The sequence below is a fragment of the Falco cherrug genome, chromosome 8, assembly GCF_023634085.1.
Source record: "Falco cherrug isolate bFalChe1 chromosome 8, bFalChe1.pri, whole genome shotgun sequence".
Lineage (NCBI taxonomy): Eukaryota > Metazoa > Chordata > Aves > Falconiformes > Falconidae > Falco > Falco cherrug.
Window position 1 is genome coordinate 46477262 of NC_073704.1, and position 19623 is coordinate 46496884.

General features: G+C 40.7%; 1 protein-coding gene across 4 annotated transcripts in view; it reads left to right on the forward strand.

The window, feature by feature from the left end:
• The first annotated feature begins 243 nt into the window (after positions 1 to 243).
• FBXW11 (F-box and WD repeat domain containing 11) overlaps positions 244 to 19623 on the forward strand; it is a 74680-nt gene continuing 55300 nt past the window's right edge. The window contains exons 1-3 of one of the 4 annotated variants that reach the window (XM_055718022.1): positions 244 to 376; positions 8940 to 9019; positions 17323 to 17424. In XM_055718022.1, the coding sequence (XP_055573997.1) occupies positions 17374 to 17424 (51 nt within the window). In that variant the 5' untranslated portion in view covers positions 244 to 376; positions 8940 to 9019; positions 17323 to 17373. The remainder of the gene's footprint in view (positions 377 to 8939; positions 9020 to 17322; positions 17425 to 19623) is intronic. The other 3 variants (XM_055718024.1, XM_055718021.1, XM_055718023.1) reach the window with 3 other exon arrangements.

Below are 19623 nucleotides of genomic sequence, written 5' to 3' on the forward strand. Positions count from 1 at the left end.
TGGGCCCCCAGGCGCTCCCGGCAGCACCCGGGATACCCCGCGTCCCGCGCAGGGGCTGCCGGGAGCCGCCCGCAGCCAATGGCAGCGCGGGGCCGCGGGGGCCGCCGGGAGCTGTGGTCGGTTAGCAGGGGCGGCGGGGCGGGGGGCGTCTCACTGCTTCTGGGCGCCGTGACGTTACGGAGGACGCAGCGTGCGTGCGTCGGCGCATGCGTGCGTGCGTGCGGCCGGCGCGGGGGGGGGGGGCGGGCGGGCGAGCGGCGGCAGCGGGGCCTGGCGGGCGCGGGGAGGCGGCGGGGGCGGGCGGGGCGCCGCGGCGGAGCTGCCCGCCGCTATGGAGCCCGACTCGGTGATCGAGGACAAGACCATCGAGCTGATGGTGAGTGACCCCCGCCTCCCGCGCAGCCCCCTCCCCACAGCCCGCCCCCCTCCCCCCCCGCCCGCCGGCAGGCCCCGCTGCCGCGCCCGGGCCTGCGGGTCCGGCCCTGCCGCCAAGGTGAGCTGGGGGGGCCGGGCCCGGCCCACCCGGCCGGTGGTGCCCACGCCCCGCGGGGGGCCCCGCACTGCTCCCCCATCCGCCGTGGCCGCCGTCGGTCCTCCTGCTGCAGGCCGAGCCGCGGCGAGCGCTTTAATTTCAATAAAAATAAAATAAATTAAAAAAGCCCACCCCAAACCTCCCCTCCCAGGAGGCAGAGGCGGCCTGGGGGGCGCGGCGGGTCGCGCCCGGTGCGCGGGCAATGCGGGCACGCTGCAAAAACCGAAAGCGAAATGCGGCGGGGCTGGGGCCGGGGCTCCTGCCGCCCCCGGGCAGCGCCGTGCTCCCGGCAGAGCCCCCCTCGGGCATCCCGGGCCCGCCCCGCTGGCGCTTGCGGGGGGCTGGCGGGCCCGGGGGGGGGGGGCGTATTTAAACTCCCGGCGTGAGGCTGCGGGGGTCCGGTAGCGGCGGTGCCGCTGGTGTCGGTGCTGGGGCAGGGCCCGGCTCCCCGGGGCAGCACCGGTGCTGGGGCTCCGGTCCAGCGCACAAGGTATTATCTAACTAGACCTAATTGGTGTTATTTGTTATAACCCCGAATTAACGCTTACGCCGCTAAATAAGGGTTAGTGCAGTGGCGGCCAGATAGAAGCAATAGAAAGAGGAGGGTTTTTCTGTTTAATATAAGCAAATCTTGGGTCTCTGTGGCCAAATATTAGGGGGCCATAGTTTTGCTGCCTTTAGGGATCATTAACATAAAGTAAAAAAATTAGGAGCTGAGAAAGGAAGATAATCAGTAAATATCTTGTGAATTTATTTGTCATAATTTTCTTTTGCATACAGCGTTTCATGTAGTACTGCAGAATTGAGCAATAAAATGAAAAAATATGCATTTAAGGGTCTTCAAAGGTGAGCTGGGTTCAGTGAAGACATTAAATGGGGTTTTTTAGCCAGTAGAGTTCTTGCTAAGCTACTGGATTTGGAAAATACGAACTTTCTTGGAGTGTTGTCTGCTTTCAAAAGGAAAAATGAAAAAAAGGAAAAGTGGGGGAAGCCCAGAAAACCTTTGATTCTGCCTGTATTTGTTTCTGATCACTGAGGCCAGTAGCTTAAAAGCTGTTCTTAGCGAGACTCCTTTCCTGATCCCTATCGATTCAGTGATCTTGCACTTAACCGTGGGTGACATCAGAACTCTTTCCGCGTTAGTGGACTGCAGCATCGAGGATAAAGGCTGGGGGCAGCTGTGCAGGTATCCGTTACAGGACGAGTCATCTACAGAAAAGATGTCTGCTGAATTTCCAAAGTGTAAAGTGAGTTCTAGTGACTTTTTTTCCTACCTGGAACAGAGGATTACTAATACTCCTCAGCCTAGGGTTATGCGAAGTGCTAAAATAGCATTTGAGGCTGGAAGGTATGTTTACCTCGCTCCACTTTCTTGCTTGTCTTTTTGTAAATGCTCTTCTGTTTAGAAGTGTCTTCTATTTGAGGCCAAATCATTAGCAAGTGGATGCAAATGTAACTTTTGCTGGTAACTGTTGTACCCTTGGAAATGTGCTAATCAGTGCAAATATCGATGGGTTATTAAGTTTTTTTATTACCTAGTAGGAGGTTTAAGAAACAAATTTCTTCCACTTGTATGACATATCTTACTAAATGTTTATATTTATCAATAAACTATTAATTCTGTAGTTTCCAGTAGGAAATGATACTCTTTAAAATGTAGTTGGTAGTTGAATTTAGTTTTAAGCTTATAAAGGCTTGCATAGAAGCACTTGTGTTTAAATGTTTCACTAAAATAATTGAAAGTCATTCCTAGATGAAGACATGACTTGGAGATTTGCCTTCTCGTGTGTTGTAGAAGATAAGATTCTTCAGATTGGTTTAAATACACAAAGCAGAAGCTGTATTGACCGGGTTTCAGTCAGCAATTTCAGTATTCCATGCAAACTCTTGTATCGGTTGTTAATGCTGGTGGCAAACATGCCTAAACCAGGGATCATCTTGGCGTGTCAGGCTTGGTGGGATACTTTTCTTTTTAAGAATGTTATTGTTTACTAAACCCAGGATGTTTTATGCCTCTCTTTGATACAGGAGACTGTGTTTGATGCGCTTTGGGTACTCGATCACTTCCCTCCCATGCCAAGGATGAATCTGTAGTAAACACAGGAGCAAATTTGTGATGCAAAAGTTCTGAGGAGCAAATACAATGTAATTCTGAAGTGGCTGATAAACAAGAGATAATGTATCAACATGTTAATTGCACGGAAGTTTCAGAACACCATGTTCTAGCCTTCAACTGTGCCTTCGCTGTCTAGATGGTTTGCATTTATTTAAAGAAAAACCAGTCACTGAAATAATGCTGTTCTATTTTTAAAGCTGGAATCTAAGAGAAATATTTCAAGGTTTCAGAGTGAACTTTCATTTGCTGTATGAAGTTTTAGCGAGTGTTCTGAAGTCACTGTATCTTTTAGGACAGCTTAAGGCTTTACATGTCTTATTCTAGTTTTGCAAATCGTATTGTCTAGCCATTTTAACGGTGATGAGCAGTTGATTTGGTGCTGACTGTTCATGGCTTTCATTTGCAGACGGTCTCTTAACTCTACAGGCAAGGTACCTGTTTCCTATAGAGGTGATTTCAAGAGGTGTGAGGCCTCAGAGTTTAACTTGTGTTGACTGTGGGAGGTCCGGATTTAGGCTAACAGCAGATCTGACAGGGTTGTTTTTAGTTCAGATACCTTCATACTTATGCTGTCTCAGTTAAATGCTTTGCGTGAGTGGGCAAACTATTAGAAAATGAGTAGTAAGGAAGTAATCCAGAACAGATGGAGGGCTAGCCAAAATGATTGAAAGGGCTCTTTCTTCCCCTGGTTTTGATTTTCTCTGTGAAATTAGATAACGGTAACCTTTTTAAAGAACCAAACTTTTTTCTTTCTTAAGGTGAAGTACCAACAACAATGCCTTGTGAAGTAGGTTGTTTTTTTTTTTTACCTAGAGATTCTGCGTTGCATATAAAATCTGTGGTGTTCAGCCACATCAAAATGGTTCTGTGCGTTTGCCTTCGATACCTTGTGTTTCTCATTTTTTCAGGAAGCTTCATTGAACCATACTTTTGTTTTACCAGCAGGCTTTCAAAGTAGGGGGTAGTTAGCTGCTTAGTTTGTATTAAAGTGGTTGTGAAAGTAAACATAAGTATGGCAAATAATGGTTTTTGTACCGGTTAAAAAGTTACACATTTGTGGAGTGAACTCCATGCAGCATAAGATGTGGATAGTAAAAAAAAAAAAAAGTGTTGCTCCCAGACTGTTGTGCCCACCAGACACCTATGGGACATGGTTACTGAAGCAGGAAGCCAACTGTGTGTAAATTCTCACGCTTACTGAGCTTACAATCATCAGCCTTTCCACTGTGTCTTTGATGCACGTGCTGCTCTCCAAACACAGATCCCCCTGCTGCAGAGTTGGCAGTTTAAATTCAGTGTAACACTTCTCCATGGTAGTAGCATGAAAGGGTTATGGAAAGACCATGCGTAGGAATAAAACTGAGAAGCACTTGTTTACACTGTATCATCATTTGTATCTTAAAGTCATATTTATATATATATGGAAAATATTCTTCCTAATACACTACCTTCACCATCTAGAATGTCTCTCTCATAAAAGTGTCCAGTGTTTAAGTGCTTCTGTAAATAATAAATGAAGAACTATAATTTAACATCTTGCCAAAAGTCTTTCAGTTTCTCCTGGCAGAACTTTGATGTGAGATGAAGGTCTTCAAATTAAAAAGGTAATAGTCTCAGAATAAAGTATTTCATGCAGGCATGCCTTGCCAGCAGCAACTTCTTCTGTAAATCATGCCAGCAGTACCTGAAGTTCCTTGGGTTACTGCAACTGGAGATGGCTGTGCCCCCAAACTATTTAAAGCTTTACAGTGCAAAATAAATCTTAGGATTCTGTTTGGAAACTAAAATACAGCTGCTGTATATATATCTCAGTAAGGCTGTTCTGGCTTTTTTTCTTCCCTGTCTCAGTCATTGCAAGCCAAGTAGGCAGTTACATTTTTGTGCATTTTTTTCTGCATGTTCTTAGAGGAATCCTTCAAAGAGTTTACTTCTGTAGCAATAGAGATACAGATGGACTAGTTGGTGATCATCTCTGCATCTGAAACAAAGGAGGGATTGTTCTAGCTAAAATGTGATTGGTTCTTAAAGGCTGTGAGTAGATGAGAGTTAGTAAGACATTTGTAAACCTGTGTGTAAACTAGTTGTGCTTTATTTGACCAGATAACAATCTATCTGCAATTATCCTTTTAATCTTCAGTAGCTAAATTAGCAGGTTTGAGAGCTGTGTGTCAGACATTAAAGCATGCAGTTGATGGCATGCTGGACAGTTGCATATGTGGGGCGGGAGGCGGGGAGGCGGGGAAATGGCTAGAGCAGATATCTGAAGAGGTGGTGGTTAGATGGCTGTTGGGAAGGCACAGATGAACCTTCGGGGCAGGGGATGCAAGATCTGTGCTGCTACATAGGCTATCAGAGTGACAGTCACATTTCAGAGAGTGCTTGTTAAGAGGAAGGATGCAAAAATAAAGAGAATAGATTGCTGGACTTCGGCAGCAGTGCAGAAAACGGGAAGGAAGAGCTTAAGAAAATTAGTTCAAGCAAGGCAACTGCATTTAGAGCCAGCAGAGTGATGATGAAATGAGAGAGGCGGACAAAGAAGTGTGGAAAGTGGTATCTTTTGGGAAGGGTTGGATGAAACAATAGACTGACTGGGGAAATGGGGTGGCAAAGGGAAGAAGGAGAATATGAAGTTGCAGAAGAGAGGTTGTAAAGAAAAAGTTATCTGAAGTTTGTGATAATTATAGCAGCAGCCATCAGTTTTTACAAGTAAAGGAAAACTGCAGATGCTTTATATGTAGAGAAAATTCAGAAACTGAATTGCTTTTAGCTCTTAATAGAAAGATGTTATGGTTTCATGGGGAGGCTAAAAACTGGTGTTTCACCAAAGGCTTTTTAAATCTCACTTGAGATTCAGAGATGGGTTTTTTTGCTTCACAATGCAGTTAAATTTTCTACCACTGCTATATTTTCCAGACTTTGCAACAATGCTGAGCAAGTAAGATGCAGCAGAAAGTTCCCTTGCTGCCTGAAACACGAATTTAGCTTCCTGTGTGTGAGCACTGCCGGGTAGTTTTCAGGGTGGTGCGTTGCCTGTGAGCTCTGGTGTGGAACCTGGGGCTCCCGAATTGTGCTTGTAAATCCAGCGTCCAGGTGTCACTGTGGAATGAGATCACATCTCCGCAGGCATGCTGGTATGCGTGCCAGCTGCCCTTTCTGAAGTGCTGTGGGGTTGCTCCTTTAAAAAGTTGTAAAGCACATGTATGCCATTTCTGCATTTCAGACTGTGCTGACTGTATCCCTTAGAGTTGTTGAACGGTGCTGAAAATTTGGGTCACCGATGAGCGTTGCAAGCAGCATCTCAGCAAAACAAGCTGCCTTGTTACAGGATGTACCCTTAGAGAGACTTGGGAACATTCTTTGAAGGATGATGTACCTTTTCATTTCATGTGTGTTTTCTAAAACACCTTCGCTACTTGTTAAATCCACTTGATGTATGTCTTTTGATGCGTTACATTTTATTGCTGTGAAGTTTAGAGGTCACTGTTGCTTTGGCATTTTCAGTTTCATCTTCCTGTGCTGCTCTGAGTGCTTGTGCAGCAGTGTGCAAAGTGAGATTGCTGATGGGTTTAAAATGAAATGGATGTTGCAGCAAACGTGCCAGAATGATGTGTGGGAGAGAGTTAAGAGACCATGGTCATAAGAGGGCTGCTCTGTGACAAGTAATTTTTTTTGTTGTTGCAAAGGAGAAAGTAAATTGAAGGGAAATGAGAATATTTACTGAGTTGTTTAAATTAATGCTGATTAATAACAATACTTACATTCCAGCTTTTTTCTCTGGTGATGTCTTCTTTATACTAAGGCCACTGTTTATGTTGTTATATAATCTGATTTCTCGGTTTGATTTTCATGGTACTGCTAGTACTTAATTATTTGCAGAAAATCCACTTTTTCTGGAAAATCCCTTCCTTCCCCAGTTTATTGGTGTATTCATGAGCTCAGTGGTGTGACATCTGACAGCCTACTCTGTTTTCCTGTGCTACTTCCACGCGTTTCCCAGTGCGAGTAGTGCACAACAGAGACCAGATAATGCAAAAATAACACAATGCCATTTGTATTTTAATAAAAAAAAGCACTGACTCTTTTTGGAAACTTAATTTGCTTCTCATGCAGGCTAAATTAACAATGGGGAGCGTTTGAAGGCATGTTGTTTCTTCATTGCTTTGTTAATCCAGGTCCCCTCAGGATTTACATCTCTGTACTTCTACCCCAGGGAATTACAATTGTTATTGGAGATCAAAGAGTAGTTCAGCTTCCTGGGCCCATTTTTTGTATGAATACAGTCAGAAATTTTTAAGATGTAGGTAGGTACCTACTTGTTAGGAATAAGGACTGATGTGCTTTGTGGGTAAACGCATAAGCTTTTCGGGTCAACTTCTAGCTGTGGCAATGCTGCAAGATTTTGTTTTGCACATTGACTCAGAGGAGAACCACAGTCATATATTCAGTGTTAGGAGCTGCGGGGCTGCATTCTGAGTTTCATCCTGTTGAAGAGTTCTTGAATACAGAATTTTGGTACAAAAGAAGTTACGACAACTTCCATTGTTTGCCTTTTCATGAGGCGTGTGTTTGTATTTCAGGATGGCTTGCACAATGTGATGTGTTCAAATCTTCCATCCTTTTCAGTCAAGCCAGTTTAAAGATTTCGGACAAAAATACTTACAGCTCTTTGAAAATCTATACTCAGAATCTATTTGCAAAGCTCATTGTTACAATTATAGCTTGTATTTGAAAGACAATCTTTTAGGCAATACTATTTGGGCAGGGAAGGACTAGCCAGGGAAACTTGATATTCAGGCTGTCTCCATCACACCAACGCTTCTTGAGACAAAAATCAGACCTGTGCTATAACGCAAATACTTTTAAGGAATGCCTTCATGGTGTAGTGCCTCTCCTTCCAACACCCCGCTGGCTCTGTTGTGACTTAGCAGATCAGTACATTTATATACTTTTGATAGCTGGCTTCTTACTAAGCTATATTGTACTCTTGAAATTCTGAGTCATATGCCTTGACATCTTATCGCATTACTTGGCAGCCTTAAAAAAATCATAAATTGGACATGGTATCAAGCTGACAGTGCTGCTTTGTCCTTGAAATGTCACCCTATAATTGAGTATTGCTTTACCAGTGGTAGAAAAACAGAAAATCGCCCCACAATGAAGACGCTCCTTTCTTTGGGTAGCTCTGGTCAGTCAGGGTCATGACTGTCCTCATCAAGAGTTTCTTGGCACAGCTGGGAACAGTGGCAGTTTCTCCCACCCTTCTCTGAGCTGCTGGTGCTTTGAGACATGGGGCACAGTTGTGGAGGCTGAAGAATGCTTGGTTCTGCTCTCCAGAGGGCTTGCGCAGCAGAGGAAAGGGTGAGAGACAGCGGTGGCACGGTCTTCTGTGTGTGTTGCAGCATTGTGTTCTAGAAAACATTGCTGTTGCTTCTGGCTCCTGTTAGAGGAAATTTTGTAGGCCTTATCTCAAGCTTTCTGAAGATCTGACTGGAAGGCACGCAGTCTGGTTTCTCTAGGGTATACTTTCTGTTGCACACATAGTGTGGGTTTTCTGCAGACTCCATCTTCTCTTAGGTTTATTGTTAAAGCTGCTTTAAATTAGTCACTCTACGTGTACTGCTGAAAGTACTGGATAAAGGCCTTTTATCATCTTGCTCAGTAAGAGGTGACTTTTTCTTGAGTAGCACGCCTTGGCTGGCTTACTTCTAATTCTTTTCCAGAGGCACAGTGATACTGAACAGTGCAGTTATTCAGATCATAAGTGTCTTGAAGACTCTATCTTTGTGCTGCAGACGTGTAAGGCAAGTCAGGTCATCTTGAATCTGGAAACAGGGAAATAATCGTTGCAATAAAATGCTCTAGAGCACCTATATGGCAAGTTAGGAGAACTTGGACTGTTTTGAAAACCTGTGTATTACTGTTCTGGCAGTTAATGGAGCAGGCTTGTGAGGTGAAAGCTGGTGGCTGAAGCTTTAGGATTCGCTTCGTTAATTTGCAGTGTAGGTTCTTCTCATCTTCCTTAATCTTTGCAAAGCAAGCTGTAGTCCCAAAACTCTTGTTGTCCATTGGGTGATTCAGGGTAGGGGAAAGAGCAAGTTCTTGTCCTTAAATCCGTTTCTTTGTCTTAGATCCACCAATCCGATGACCCTGCTAACGTAGTTGTTACCGGACTGGTAAGGTGCCTAGGCTGCCTTGTCTCTCTAACAGCATTAGGAGTACGTAATTGGGATTTCATTCAAGAAAGAAGTAGATACACCAAGCTGAAGATGATTGGCTGCTCTCTTTTAACAGACAAGTCTGAGAAGGAAAACCCATTCGAATCCCCTTTCATTCTGGATTGGTGGATCTGAAGCCCAGAAACAAAGTTTCAGGTAAGAAGTCACCCTGTACTATATCTTGCTGCTTCTGCTTAGATGAGTTTGTCCGCAAATTCAGTATCTTGCTTTAACTGCTTAATGTCCCTAAGGTGTTAGAACACACCAAGTTAGCTGCTGAGCTTAGAGTAAGAAAGGGCATATTCAGTAAATACATGGGCTGTTTATTAGGAAATTGCAAGTGTACTGGGAAAAACAGACCTAGGAGCATAAGCTAAACTTGCTTTCTGTGGAGCTGGAAAGCAGTATCTACAGGGGCAGGGGCACGGGCACTGAGCAAATGGCTTATAAATCCTGCTTCTGAAAGGAGAAAGCAGCCTTACCAATGACTTTGTTGAATTTCTCAGTCAAATTCAGGAAAGTAATAGCTATCTGCTCTGATTTCTAGCTGTGTCCTCTGGTGAGTTCATCAAAAATTGAGAGAACTTGTCTAGTTGTTTGTAGTACAGATTCCAGTAGCTTTATCCTGCTGAAATGCCATTTGAAATTCTGTTGTGGGAAGCACTTGGAGTCAGCCTTTGAAATCCTTCAAGAGATTTCAACGTAAAGTTCTGTTCCTAGTTGTTTTCAAAGCGTAGCTGGGCCAGTTGTAAGGCACAGTTTTCAAGAGGCATTTTAAAGTTACAGCAGATTTATTTCAGAGTAGGGGAGTATGGTTGTATTTTGAATGATGTTCATCTGAGCTTTCGAGGTGGCTGTAAAAGGCTGTAACATGTTACCCTAGAGACAAGTTTGGAAGGTATTTGTGTGGCTTAGGAAGGAAAGCTGGGTTCCTGGCTGGTAAGAAAATACAGTAATGTGAGTTAAATACCTGGTGTGAACGGGAGACCTGCACTTCTCTCCTAATGCCCAGCTTTATTGTAAGTTAGTGCTTTAAGGAACTTGGCAACTTATTTCTAAAGTTAGTACAAAGCAGTATACCTCCATTTCTTTTGATATTAATAGCAATAACACTAAGCTGCTTGAGTGTTCTCTTTTGTAGACAGCTATTAAAGTGAATGTTAAGGCCTCAATATTTACTGTAGAAGAAAGTGCTGTAGATCTTATGTATTGTTTTAGCTGTCTTTGTTTTGCTAGCATGGTATTTTGTGCAAAAATTATACTTGAATTTAATTGAGTACATATAATAAATTGTTTGTGTACAGGGTACTGTTGGTTCCTGGTTTGATTTTTTTGAGTACTTGAGTTTTATTTGGTTAGGGTGGAGAAGTCTTGGGCATGCTTTTTTAGCATAATTCTTAAAAAAACCCACCAAAGGGCAAATCTAATGGAAATGCTCATTAACCTTAGTCTGACACATTTCTTGCAGTCTCATCCAATACCAAATTGAATTTGTCCCACGTGCTCATCAGCCCCCCCTTGGAGTTAACACTGCAAAACAACATCTTCCTGTGGAATATTTGCCGTTCAGGCTGTGCCTTTTTCTAAAATAAGAGAATGGGGAGGCAGAAGTGAGCTTGGCATCTTTAATGATGGAAACTGAAAAGCGGAAATAATTTAAAGTACATGGGGGGCGGGAAGAGGAAGCATAAATGTGTGCTCCTGGTGATTAAGATCACTGATATTATGATACGTGATATTGCTTAACTTCTTGAAACCTGGAACAGTCCTATCAAAGACGGTATTAAAACTAAGTTGAACTGGAGTGCAAGTGTATGCAGATTGGAGGCTTAGTTCTTGCCAAGGTTTTGAATCTTATATTTCTAAAAGTCAGATGTAAGTCAGCTATCAAAGGCTACGTAAATATTCCTCTGCAGCATTTGATGTACAAACCCTGAATGCGAAGCTAGCTTTTTGTTGTGTGCTGAGACCAGTCTTCATATGCATTTAAACTCATAAAGTTAAGGTGCACGCTGCCTTGTCTATGCTAGATTTTTAGATGGGGTTAATATTATTTTTAGATTGTGTTAGGCCTCACCCTTGAAAATACAGAAAAGAGTCTAAGACAACTTTTAACATCTTAGAATGTGACTGAAACTTAGACGTCTGTTTAACTTATTTTCTACTATTTCAATAGGGAGTGCTAAGTCTCTTTTCAGCATTTCTCTTTTTTCCCCCCCAGTTACGATTTACTACGAGCAGGTGTGCTGCTGTCTGTAGATGTCCGTAACACCTTAGTTCCTACTGTGTGAGCATAGGAAAGCCATTTTTATTTTGAAATGGCCTTTTTAATGTAACATAGGATATGTTAATGCAGAAAGGACTATCATAGTTCTGGAGTCTTGAAACTGTGGGAATTGGGGTGTATGTACATAAAGGAAGCAAGGGCTAATCTAAATACTGTGTGTTTCGGAAAAAATTACTTCATTAACACTGACTTATGTAAATGTATTAGGATTTTTTTCCTAGTCCTTTGTATCTTCCTGAAAACAATCTAGAGCATTTCATGAGTCTTATCCCAATTAATAAATTATAATGGAGTAAGATTGTTTTATATTCAAAGAAAGCATTTAATCTTTTCTCCGCTGAACTCATATTCCTTTTGTAGCATTCATTTTGTTGTAGCAAACGCATACTTTGATCTTCAGGAGCAGAGTGAGACTGCGTTATCGATCACCCTTCTGTGAATTCATTGTCCTATCTAGAAGAACGGTGTGGTAATGAGGAGAATTTATCTGATAAATTATTTTACCCTTGCCTTGCTTAAAATTTCCTGAATCCTCACTTAGAATTTTTCCTCAAATGCAAGAAGCTTATGTGCAGATCTTGAATGGCTATTGGAAGGTTGTAACATGGAGTGATTTTTATGTTGAATGGCAATTGTTTAGGTAAATGTTTTTTTTTTTTTTTTAACGGAAGTGCAACTTAGCTATTGGTAACCTATTCTTTTAGAGTGATCTGATAGCAATAAATGAATAATCAAAACCACTTCACAAGTTAAAATGAGTTTGGTGTCCTGTGGATGCTTATTTTTGAGAAATTGACATTTGCATTTGTAGTTCATCAAAGGACAGCAATGTGAGAGTAAATTGCATCTAAGACAACTTTCTTGACCTGAGAATGTGGCCATTCTTAAATCAAAGTAGAACACTGGAATGCATAGGTAAAACTTCATGGATTTTGGAAATATGTTACATGAATAGTACTTAAACAGCCTTCCAAATCAGACACTCAGGACTGGATGTGAGATTGCATTTTGGACGTGGAAAAAAGGTAGTGATGTGATGGCACCGGTTCCAACAAACTTGTATGAAGCATGTGAATACACTGCACCTCTCAAGGGACAACTTGGTTTTGAAGTGAGAACAGGAACAATACAAAGTACTACTATTGGTCTGATGTTAATTGTTTCTTTGTTTTTGAGTACCTCAGCAAAGATCTTAAAGGTTGTACCAAAATGTGCAGCACAGTCAATGTGTTACCGTGCCAAGCCAGGCTGTCACTTGTGGAACACGTGTATTTGTGTTACGTGCATGCCCCCACACTTTATTTCTGATTAAGTGTTCACGCTTAAGAGTATACTTTGAAATTTTTACTTTTCCACCTCTTGCGAATATTCAGACTACTTCTGATATCTAGTGGGTTCATCACTGCTCTGCTTGTCGCTATATTGAATAAATCACTTAAGGTAAAAACACCAGGTAAGATCTGGATGATATCCCAGCTAGCAAAAGGGGATGGAGTTTGAGTAGTTGGCAACTATTCATTGCCAAGTGTAAAATAATACTGAAGGCCTTTGAACAGTGTAACTGCTTTATATTTATTTTAATATCTTGTTGTGATTAATGGTGATGTTTGAGAAACTAAGATCTGAGCTTGATATTAAATTTGACTTGGGAGCATATAGCTTTCATAAACAGTCATACTGCCCCTAAGTCTGCTTTTCAGAATACCCCTTTTCACAGCATTAAATCTGAGTTACAGGGGAATGTCTGTTGGTCCCAGCCATAGAGAGGGTTTTAAGTAACAGCAGTTACCCCATGAATCTATCAATTTTAGGTGTTAATGGAAATAAAGAAATACCAGTTCTGTTGGTCCAGAACTAAATCGAAGTAAACTAAACCCTAAGTTACCAGTGTTGACTAGCATGTGAGTTTCTTGTAGCTAAAAACCTGAAGAGAATTCAGAGTAAAGGTTGAAGTTTTTGGTTGTACCTTTATTTGCCAGTCCAAATCTCTGTGTAGCCCTGTGGACATCCAGAACGTGAACTAACCTTACTGAGGAGCTGGTTTGTTCTCACAAGAAAATTGGGAAAAGTATTTCAGACTTTAGAATTTGTAGACTTGGATGATTTGTTAGGTTATGTTCAATTTTGTTTTGTAATAAACTGCATAAGAAAGAAGTTGGTGCAGGAGGAGTGAATTAATATAATTAGTCATGCTCCTTGAAAAAAATGGAATAAATTAGCCCCTTCGTTTTACTGTATTCTTCTTCGAAACTACAAAATATCTCCCCTTGCCAGTCTTTTTTGGACTCTGTCAAGAGACTGATTTTCAAAAGCAAGCATACTTTTGCCTTAAGAGCAGAATTTGCCAAACTGTAAACATACCAATAAATTTTGATTCCTTACATTATCTTGAATAAATAAAATGAATGCAGTGAAAAATTACAAGGTCATAATTTTAATACTTTATAAAACTTCCAGCAATAAGGCTTGGTTATGTAAATGCTGGCGTTCTTAATTTTGACATTGCAGGATTTCTGTTTCTGGGTATCAAAGCTGTATGTATTTGGTCCACCAGGAACACAGGTGATAGTCCATATTAATTTCTTGAGCATTTCAGTGGGCTTTATCGGATAAATGGGTATTATTTTTTTTTTTTTAAGGGGTAAGAAAGCATGAGGATTTCTGTGTGATGTAACTCTGAATTTCGGAGGCACTGAAATGAAGGTTTCTGGACATTTTACAGTGTGTTAACAAAATAGCAGTGCTTTACACCTATGAGAAGTCCCAAGTGAATGAAAACTTCGGATTGTTCAGGGGCTGGTGGGGTTTTGGAGTTAGTTTTTTTTTTGGGCTTTTTTGGGTTTTTTGGTCCTTCTATCCTAAAAGTTACCACCTACAAAGTTAGTTATTGGAAAAACACTGCTGTGTCCTTTAATATAAGAAGTTCTTAGCATCTGAGGTTTAAAGACATGGAAGCATATTCCTTTTTTTATGAAACTACTGAGAATTTATAGCTGTGAACGCAAATGCAAGCATTTGCATAGGTTTCTTAAATTTGAGATTGAACATTGAAATCGATATCTTGAAATTTAATTCCTGAGGCTGGACTACCAAAGCAGTTCTTTTTGCATAGAATTAAAATAAAATCCTAGAATAATAAAATTAATGTATTAATCTTTCTAAACATAAGGCAGCTAAAAGAGCAGGGTGAGGGTTTCTCTGTTTGTCTTTTATTCTTTAGCATCATTCGCTCCTTGTCCTGAAGCTGTAAAGCCCCTCTTTTACCTGCTTGCTCTTCCCTGCAAGTAGGGTGTTCAGAGGAACATGCAGCTATCTTGAGTAGGTTAAAACTCTGCATTGTAAATTAGTTTGTTCCTTAAAATTTAAGTTTTGATTGGTCTTATCTTTACCTGTATGGTTCTGTTGTCTGCTGGTGGGATTGACGCTGGTTTATGTGTGCATTTAATATTAGACCGACTGGCCAGTGTCATTTTCCCTTTCCCAAACTTTATTAAATAGTGCTGTATCGCCCTGGGATCCTGATGAAAGGCAAATGGAAAGTGAAGGAAGGCCTAAGTTCAGGCTCTTGTTATGCAAGAATTAAATCTTTAGTACGCTATTACACTTTTATTTGATGGTTCCTATGCAAGCAGGGTCAAGAAATAACATGTCAACGAAGCACACAAATATTTGCACATTCCTGTTTCAGTGTGAAGTAGAATGCAATATTTAATTTGTAGTGTTGTGCAATATCATTGCTACAGCTAAGTGTCCAGTGATTTTTACAAATCCTTTATTCTGGGTTCTGTAATACTGTGAAAACGTTTTTGTGTGTCTTAAACTTGGCATGGAAATGGCCTCTGTGTCTAATGTATTTTGAACTAAATTAAAAAATTCTTCTCAAGTTACCCATATTTCTCTTTAAGTGCTTAGAATTCAGCTTATTTAGTTGGAGTAGTTCTTGAAAGAAAACAGTCTAATAACCTAAACTTGTGATTTTTAGCTTATAATTTGCAGGCTCCTGTAGGTGTAGATTCATTATATATGTTATACGGAATGTTTTATACATTATCTGAAAAATCTTAGGAGAGGAGTTTGTTGTGTTTCTTGATCAGTGACTTTTACTGAGTCACGTGAGCAGAATTAAAAATTTTAACAGGTCTGTATAGTTAAAAATGCAAAAAAATATTTGGGCTTTAATAAATACCTGCAGTCATGCTCTGAACTTCGATGGTTCAGTGTTGCGGAGACACCATTCAGGTGTTGTGCCACGTAGGATTAAATAACAAAACTGATTAGAAAGGAGTTTTCTTGAATTCCCTATGCTTTTTTGAAGCAGAGCTGTAAGCGGTCTGTATAAGATCTTCCATATTCAGTGTTGTGATCAGTGGGTTTGAATAGTGCATCCTGCCTTTCTTTAAAAATACAAAAATCTTCTTTTTGGTGGCTTGTTGGAATTAAGGTAGTTCCCCTGATGTCACTGGTTGACTATTTTAGAACGATTCTGGGAACTAAATTTCAAGTGTTTGTGTGAGGACATGTCAACGTAAATTATTGCAAAGTGATTCTAGATATACTGGATTAACTACTTGATAGCTAAATAAAAAATCAGTTCTCTAAACTTTAAGAAAATTTTAATAATAGAAAACTGATTTATTTTGATATTGAAGGAAGAATAATACAATATAACATAAATATGTTTATTTTTATATCTGTACATAAGGTATATGCACCCACTCATCACATGACGAGTGTGTAGTACAGAACATCCATATGGAATGGCAAACTTCCTGCTGGATAAGAGGACTCAGAATTCCAGTATGTCTTGGTGTTGCTAGGGTCATGCTTGTCTTGTTTTTGCTTTAATTTCTCTCCCTAGCATGGAGATGAAAATATTAGGCTTTCTTCTGTTCATAAGATATAAAATGAAAAAAATAGTTTTTAACCTCTTCAGTTGCTGTGGCTCCCCCCTTCCCCTCCTTACTGGCACAAACCACTTTCCCTGAGTCTTCACCTCTGGTTATTCCACTTTCAACTTTGGTCTGTGTGGGATTTTTCTTTTAAAGATTTGGTGTGTTTTATAACTAAATTGGAAGTCTGTGTGAAAGATTCTGAAAGCTAAGTTGGTGCCAAATTTTAGAGCTGGGTTTGTGCACTGCTTGATAATGAGAAATTGAATCCTTTTCCCTAACTTGATCTCATGGTTATGTAGTGTATGTACTATTCTGTCCTTAAAAGGAACTGTGAAGTAATATTATGGAGCTATAAAAGGTTTGGGTAGTCTGCATCAAATTTCTTCAGCTTCAGAAAAGAAACAAAAAAGACTTCCAAACTTTTCCTAACTCCTAGTGTCAGCTATGTGGAGTCTGGTAGTTAGGCTTGGTTGGTGCTGTGAGCAATAAATGGAGTTAGGGTATAATTTGGCTTTAGGATACCCTTGACTGGTAATACAAACATTTTACCCATAACCTGTTGAATCAGGATACTGTGCATCTTGACTAAGCAGAACTTGGTCTTGCAGTTTGGCCTTAGCTAGGTGTTGTTCCTCTTTAAAATGCTTACATTTTTTGGTTGTCAGTATCTCAGTACATAGACCGTAACATCAGAAGTTAATGTCGGTTTTGCTGTTGACATATTAAGCACAAATAGAGAAAGCTGAGACAATTCGGGGTGCCAAACCTTAATTACTGAGGCTCCGCCAGGTTGTATTCTAAAGACTTGCCACCCTAATGTTTCAAAGCTCCTGCACTTCTGCTCCCCAAGGGTGACCACGAAGGTGAAAACCTCACAAGCAATTACTGCCAGGCCAGATTGCTGAGTAAGGCATCTTCCCCGGTGCAGCAGAACTTCAGGCGGTAGCAGCCTGTGGATGCATTGCTGAACAGGTGGACCCAAACTGTAACAACTCTAATACTACTGGTAGTAAGTTAAAATGTTCAGCTGGGCATGGAAAGTGCCAGGCGGTTGCAAATGGAGGAAAATCAGCTCGTTATCCTTGATAGGATGGAGGGATGGCTTATTTTCTGAAAAGGATCTTCAGTTGTTATTTTACCCTTGGCTGCTAACCTTGTGACTAATGTAGAAATAACATAGATAAGTACCCACGTTAACATACTAATGAGTTGCCTGCCTTGAGTGATTTGTTGTGGCATCTAACTGCTTCTTCTCTTCCTTCCTTTTTGTCACCCTGCAGTGTTCTGTGCCAAGGTCTTTGTGGCTAGGCTGCTCCAACCTGGTAGAGAGCATGTGCGCACTGAGATGCCTGCAGAGCATGCCCAGTGTCAGATGTCTCCAGGTGCCTTTCTTCTTTCTTGTTGTAAATGTTATGCGTATGCTGTTGAACTGTGTTAAACTCTCAGGACTCTGTTTAATCAAATTGTTAAGTCTGCTAAATGTTTTTTGTGCATCCTTTTCTGAAATCTTCTACTTAACTGCATTGTAGGAGTGAATCATAAGAGGGCTTTCTGTACAGTAGGCTCTTGCGGGGGGTGGTGAGCTTTTGTGTTTTATTGCCTGTTTACTGAAGTTGTGATATAAGTAGCATAGTTGTGCATGTTGCCTGCTACATTTTGCTTTCTCATTTAATTTAAAAAATAACATAATGAGCTTTGCCATTTCTCTTAATTGCAATGAACTGACTAGCCTGTAATATTTGTGTGATTTAATTTAGAAAGGATAAACTTTTTATTTTCTGCTAAGCATCATTCTGATTATAGCCTTACATTACAGTTGTTGCGCATGTTTGAATGCAGAATAGTTAGCATGGAGTCCTGGAGCTCTTTGGGTTACTCTGCCAACTTAGCTTCTTAACTGTTAAAAATGGAAGAACAAGGGATGGGGGGCTTACTCTGCATAGAAGAGCACTAAATGTCAAGTTCTCTCTTGTTTTTCTTCTAGTAAGCTGTTGAAGCTGAGCCTGCGTAATTTATAGAGGGGGGAATTGCTGCTGTTTCTTCACTGGTTTGGGAGGGACTTATAACGTTAAAAAAGGAGATTTTGATACCGGTTAACAATTTTGAACTCTCAGGATATTCAGTTTGGAAGGAAAATACAGAACGTGTTGTAACTGTGGCACTTCCTAAGGTGTTTCTGCATGTAACAATTTTAGTACAACATAACTATTCTTTAATATTAGTGTCTTTTATAACACAATAGCATTATTTAGTGGTTCAGTCTTTCACATGTGCAAACTGAATACTTAAACTGATTTTCTGAATGAAAACTTAAACAAATTGAGTTTTGTTTGCTGTCAGTCCGTTTGGGTTCAGACACTCAGAAAACATGAATGTCTTGCCTTAAGAAAGCTCTTGCCTGCAAAATGTGGCCACTTGAGTTCCAGCAAATTTTGACTTTCAGAATTAAAAATTTCTTCAAAATTTCTGTTCACATACAAACATGTTATTCTGTTTGAATGCTTTGTGTTTCCAATCTTGAAATACTATTCAATGGGGAAAAGAACCCATGACCAAGATAAATGTATAGATGGATAATACAGTTTTATAGTAATTGGCATTGCCTCATGGCCAAATAATGGTTATAGTAGATGCTTATAGTCGTGATAGGGCAAAGTCATGGAGGTTTGGTGTCTGCCTTGGGAATATTTACAAGCTACTTCTAGTATAAGATTTTCCTGCTCTCTTTCCCTGATCCTCAGCATTCGCCCCCTCACTGGAAAAGGAAAATAAAACTTTTTTCAGTGGGAATTCTGAATTTTTTTTTTTCTCCTGGGACTTAACTTGTGAGTGTCCAAAGACCATCTCTGAATGTTTCAGCAAGGTATCATAGTTGCTTTAAAGATGGACAGTGATGTTGGGACTAGGTTGGATAGAGTCTTGTGGGATGGGCCAGTAATCATTTCAAGGCTTATTAATGAACCCTGTGAGGGATGTGAATTTCAAGTGTGCTGTTATGAGGCTGTTCTTCAGTGCAGATCTAGGGCTGCAGTCCGTACTTTATTGCTTAATTTTTTTTACCTTCTCTACCCAACTTTTGAATTTGTGACTTATGTCTAACTGTATTGAACAGTTTGAGAACTATTTCAGGACAGGAGCAGTTTTTCTGTTAATAACTGCCTTTTAAGTGGTAGATGTAGATCTTGATTTCATGGCCTGCCAGCCTTGGGGAGGGCTAGCTGCTGGAGCCACACACAGGGAATTTCAGGCTGTGGGGCTCCATAACAAGCTCAGGTTCCCTACTGCAAGCAAGGCATGCGTTTCTGCAAATACCTGGTTTGAGAATTGCAGGGACTCCTTGATGATGAATCTGAGAACTTTGACTGCCCCAAGTTTCTTAAAATGAGCTCTTTGGAAATTTCTCATCAGTTAGCACATCACAGCAAATGAAGTGGTTCTTTCCCCAACAGAGGAAACAGTATTTCGAAGAGAAAAATCTATGTATTCTATTGAAATAATAAAGCCTTTTGTTATGAACACTGTTTTTTCTTTCTGTTACAGTATCTGTCAGTAGGTGCATAGTAGTTTAACTGTAAATGGAA